At 37.8% G+C, this 5,503-nt stretch overlaps 1 protein-coding gene across 1 annotated transcript; it reads right to left on the bottom strand.

The window, feature by feature from the left end:
* Window positions 1-1,815: 1,815 nt before the first annotated feature.
* LOC311085395 (uncharacterized protein) lies at window positions 1,816-5,117 on the bottom strand. Its single transcript, XM_084117905.1, has 4 exons — window positions 4,983-5,117; window positions 4,457-4,612; window positions 2,623-3,632; window positions 1,816-2,506 (listed from the first exon to the last, which is right to left on the bottom strand). The coding sequence occupies exons 3-4, from the start codon at window positions 3,491-3,493 to the stop codon at window positions 2,259-2,261; spliced, it is 1,119 nt and encodes a 372-aa protein (XP_083974031.1). The 5' UTR covers window positions 3,494-3,632; window positions 4,457-4,612; window positions 4,983-5,117; the 3' UTR covers window positions 1,816-2,258.
* Between the last annotated feature and the right edge of the window lie 386 nt (window positions 5,118-5,503).

Genomic DNA, 5,503 nt, shown 5'->3' on the forward strand with positions numbered 1-5,503 from the left:
TGTAATCTAAAGCGTTACCATTATTTGGGATACACGCTAACATAGCACATGACCTTCTGTAGCACCAACTTATAGAAAAAACACACTCACTCTTCTGTAATAAACATGAAGATGTTAATCCTGTCCAAATCGGTGTATGGAATCACAGACATTAAGTGATAAGAATTGTAACTCAAATGTTGTTTAGAAAACTAGCCCCATTGGAAAAGGCTAACAGGATATGACCTATCATGGTATCAATGGGGTTATCACGAATAGTTTTTCTTAAAAGGAAGTGTTGCTAGAGCTGGAAATGACTACTGAAGCCAGCACTGCTTGACTGCACGATCACTGCATGGGTATAAATGATCATAATGCATATAAGCACACAAAGAATATGAAATGTTCACATTCCACAGTCATTTCTTTGTTTTATTTGAAACTTTTTTGTCAAATACTAGCATTCAAAAAGTTCAGTATTTTGTAAAGCAGGTTTTAAAATAGTCATGGTTTCATGTTAGCTGGAATGGAAAAAGCCCTTCAACCACATGCTATTAACACCTCAGACACACAACTGACAGCAGACACACTCTCTGACATCAAACACACACAGCTCAGGCACAACAGATCAAGTGACATTTGTGTACAGAGGTAACAAACTAGACCACAGCAGAGTCTCCACTTCTATTGATGAGTGTTTTGCATCTACATTTTACTTTTTTTCATGAGATTTACACACATATATTTTAAGACTTAAAGAAAAAATGTGTACCATATAAATGTGTGCCAAAAATGTGCCATATACGGTTTAGATAGTTTGTTAAAAGTCCTTGTAATACAGGGCAAGTTTGTTTGACGTTTTTAGGAGACCATTTAATGAATCCATCTTAAATTATTATAGTTTAAATCCCTCCCAGGTCACACGGTTGGGTCTTGTACTAAAGACTGAAGTTTGTTCATCATCTCGATGAGAGAGGTGCATACACCACATGATCCTCCTCTTTTACTTTCTGTAAAAAACACAACACAAGATATACTACTAATAATAATAATAATAAATGTTAGGTTTCTTCTGATTAAGCAGTTGCGATATATCGTTTTTTTCTGAATAAAAATTAAATAGTAAAGGCATTATAAAAGTAATCCATGTGACTCCAGTTGTTTAACCTCAATTGTATGAACAAAGCAAGTGCTTGATTTACAAAATATTAATCTCCAACGCACATACATGCAACGTCCGCTCTCGCGTCAACACAACACACAAGTGTCCTGATCTTTTATATGTCTAATATTCTGCTGGTGTGTGATTGATCAGACGAAAACATCTCACACTGATCTACATCTGACTCAATGCTGAAATGATAGAGACACACAACAGGAATAAACGATCTTACCTTTTTATGTGCGTTTCTTTTGTAGAACGCTGGTTCAGCGTAAGTGATCTCTTCTGCACGAGTCTCAACTGAGGGCTTGAGACGAAGAACCATATAAGTCCATATTTGCAAATTTTGAATAATACATTTTTTTAAATTTGGACTCTGAATATTATATATATATATTTTTTTTTACTTGAAGATAGACAACAAAAGCTTCCCAATTCTAATGAGATAAGATTTTTTAGTATCAATCTTAAAAATAAAAAGTTAGAGTAATTTACATTTCTGGAATGTGGAAGAACAGTTTATGTCCAGTTAATGTGGAATAACAGTATAAGTCCAATTCATCCTATCATTTTAAGCCACTGGAGATTTGATTGCTTTATCTTAGTTTTAATACAGTAACAGAACCTTAAAGAAAATATTAAGCATTTCTTTCTTTCAATTTCTTTAATTTTTTGCCAACGTAAATCACAGAACAAAAACACAGACAATACGGTACGAACAATGAACAATACATAGGCCTACTTATAGTACAAAAAATAAACATCAGTACAAACAATAAACCGTACATACAATAAACAATACATACAAACAATAAACAACAGTAATAACAGTAAACAATACATATTTACAATACATACATCATCATCATTCCATGCTATAGTTCCATGCTAGTTTACATGTACATCTTCCTTTTTTTTGTTCCTTTAACTTTTATAATACATTTCATAAATAATCATCCCATTCATTCATTTACTAAATAAATAAATACCTATAAATTCCTATTATACAACATAAGATAAGGCATACAAGATAAGCAACAACTACTTTTATGATTACTTTTACACAATATACACAATATACCCCACCTTACCCTGCACATGACCTACACATACCAGGCTACTCTTCACATTCTAATGTCCCATAAAATGCTTGGGCCTCTGCTGGCATGTAGGCTAGCATTTTCATAAGGTCACGGTGCTTCTCCTTCTTGATGGGCAAAGGGTCCTCGTAAGCACGAGCATACGTGGTGGAGAACAAGGGAGCTGGAGGTGGTTGATTCTTCCTCTGTTTGGTGATCAGCCAGGTCTTCCATCCCTCGTAAAGGCTGTGGCTCCGTTTTGTGTGGACACACCATGGATCAGCAGCTGAAATCATGATTCAACAAGAAATTCAATAAAGATTCTTCCTTCACGCACATATCCCCAACACTGTTAATCTCAGAAAACCAGTTTAGTTTTAGTTTAGTTCTTCGTTTTTTTACCTGTCACTTTCAACCACATCATGGATGTGATTAGGAGGCCAGGTGGACGCTTTAATGTTGCATCAGGGAGCTGCCTGAAGTCCGCACATTTCATCTCAGTTACTTTAAATGGCTGCTGCTGCCTGGCTCCACGGATCATCTCGGCAACATCGCTGGGGGTGTGGAGTGTGGACACCTTACGCCTCTTGTCCAGCGTGGCAAATGAACGGTCACAGGGAAGGAAGGAGTGACCAGACACCATGAACTTCTGCTCTATCTGACTGAAGTACCTTCTAGATATGAGCAGGGCCATGAGGTTTAGGACTCGCCAGTTGTTGTTCTGCCCACAGCATCGGTCACTATAGATGATGAGCTTCCGTTCCTTTGCCTGGACTAGGGGAGCGAAAGATGTTTCTGCCCACTTCAAAAGACAGCTTGCCACCTCGATGGAACCTCTGTGAGCGATGCCCTCATGCCAGAGGCACATTGTAGGAGGATCGTCAGTGCCCATCTCCTGGATACAGAGGTTGTAGTTGGCCAGCTGCCGTTGATAGTACACGTTGGAGTGTGTCAGGTTTGGCGTGAACACTACCCCCTGCATGTCGATACAAATGACATGGCAGTCATCATTGGCTTTGGCCCACTCTGTGTCAGCCTGCAACTGGGTGTACGCTTTTTCAGCTTTCCGGTGGTGAAGCTCACTCTCGGCTGCGATCTTCAACCTTTCTCCATCTGTTGTAGCAGCTGTTAATTTTGAGAACAGGGCGTCACATTTCGCACAAGTGTCACTTCTTGGCTGCCCAAAACTGAGGTTCTGCTGCTTGAAGATGTCCCTATAGAGCCAGAACTTTGCAGTGGATGCTGGATTGTTTTCCTTGTACAGGCGGAACATGCGGAGCAGGTTTAAATCAGGGCTCAGGTACTCCCTCTCCACATCTCCCTTCAACCGTGAGTAGTGGTTCGGTTGGCGTGGGAAGCTCAGGATATGCTCTCTTATCCCCTCTCTCACTGCAGGATGAATGCTATGAGGCCTAAAAAATAAACAACACAACTCATGAACACGGGAAATATAATAAACTATGCTGGTCTGTTTTGCAAAATTGCATTGTTTCTTTGACATTAAATTATAGGATTTTGTTTTTCACATACAGTCATTAAAGGGTTACTTCAGGATTTAGCATTACGCTTTGTATCAGTAGAAAACCTGTAGTTTTTTCGAATTACCGTGCTTTCCTCCCTCATATCCCCGAGACGAGAGATTTATGTATTTTTTGTCTGGAAAAAATCCAGCGATGACGCAAAAATCGTCATTGTTTACATGCACATCTTTTGTTTAAATCTAACTGAATTTATTACGATTTGTGAATCTGAATGTAGTGTTTACATGACGCTAACCAAGTGATCAGTTGATGTGCGTTCTCCTCCGTGAGAGATAGCCTACGAGACCAGTGCGTCTCTGTGTCCCAGTGCATTCTGGGAGTTGTTGTCTTTCATTCCCATAAATCAAAAATTAATTTTCTGGCTTTTCTCAGTCTAGAAGGCTCCAAATTAAAAAATAATTTCACATTTCTACTACATAAATGACCCATTTTAAATACACATTAATCTTTCCTGAGGTGAAGTTTTTTTTTTTTTTTTTTACTTACCTGTTCTTATGTTTTCCTCTGAAGTCCTCTAATGGAGACCTGACTTTAGCTACCTGCTCTGTTCCCTCAGACTGACTGCCTAACTTTTCTTGAATAACCTTTTCAAAGATATGTAACTTTAAATAAATATGTTATGGACAATGTATCTAATTAAAATCATGCATGTAATGAAAAGTTAAACGGAAAACGCTAGGCTATAGAAAACTTGCCTGTAAGCGACTGTTGGTCAGTTGAAAGACTGACATAAATGTAAGCTTACAAACAGCAAGTCTTTGGCCTCCTTGTTGCACATTGTACTTGAAGGTGTACTTCCTCTTAGTATTCTCAGTGTCAGGCCCACGTGGTCGTCTGCGACTCACCTTGTGCTAGAAGTAAAAAGACATGAAGTAAAAATACATTTACCATAGCGTAGCAGGCTAGCCGTCGTATGCTGTCAAGTTAAGGTCATTAAGTATGTGAGTAGGCTTTGGTTAGGAGAATGAATAAGCCATGTGTGTGCCTTTTAGGGCACCAAAGCGCTGTGGTCTTTAATGCACTTGGTGGCCTACTTGATGTTGGTCATCCTTCATCCATCCTCACAAAATTTAACATTTACAGTGATCAAGCACATGTGCAGTCTTAGTGAATTGAAGGCATACAGTAGTATTCAATTCACTGGTTATTTCATGGGCCTACATTGTAATGCATTGCATACTGTTGACATGATATGGTCATGTATTGCTTAAGTTAGCCTACCTGCTCCAAACCAGAGAGAATGATAGCCTGCTGCCTCTCATAAGAGACAGCATAAAACTCTGTGAAGAGCTGGAGTTTTCTTTCATCTGTTAGGCTTGAACATTGCCTGGGACACGTCTCCTTGCACACCTTGCCCTTAACAGAAACAAAGTCACATTAGCGTTTTTTTTTTTTTTTTTAGCTATAAAAACTAGAGCTATTAGCAGCTATTAAGGTTACTTGCTAGAATATCAGCTTACACAATCAATGCATTTTTTTTATTATTACCTTTTTTTAATTTATTTTTATTATTTATTAGATAACAAGTAACAAACATAACATAGCATACAATATTACAAAACAACGTGTTGCATTAAATGGTAACGGGATCCAAAAATTATATCAAAATATTTTAAACACGTCAATGACTTTTTATTTTTTTTTTTATTTTTTTTTACCAATTTCAGTGAAGACATAAAGCAATCAAATTCTACTCTAAACATCTTAAAGATTGGGGATGAATTTACATATTATGTTTGTTT

This window comes from Abramis brama (genome assembly GCF_963993115.1).
Source record: "Abramis brama genome assembly, chromosome: 6".
NCBI lineage: Eukaryota > Metazoa > Chordata > Actinopteri > Cypriniformes > Leuciscidae > Abramis > Abramis brama.

What these genes read in the sequence shown, in the direction of transcription:
- LOC311085395 (XM_084117905.1), bottom strand. Translation starts at nt 3,493, where the DNA reads ATGTTCCGCCTGTACAAGGAAAACAATCCAGCATCCACTGCAAAGTTC. An exon ending in GATGTGGTTGAAAGTGACAG is followed by an intron (nt 2,507 to 2,622) that starts GTAAAAAAACGA and finishes TCATGATTTCAG; the next exon opens with CTGCTGATCCATGGTGTGTC.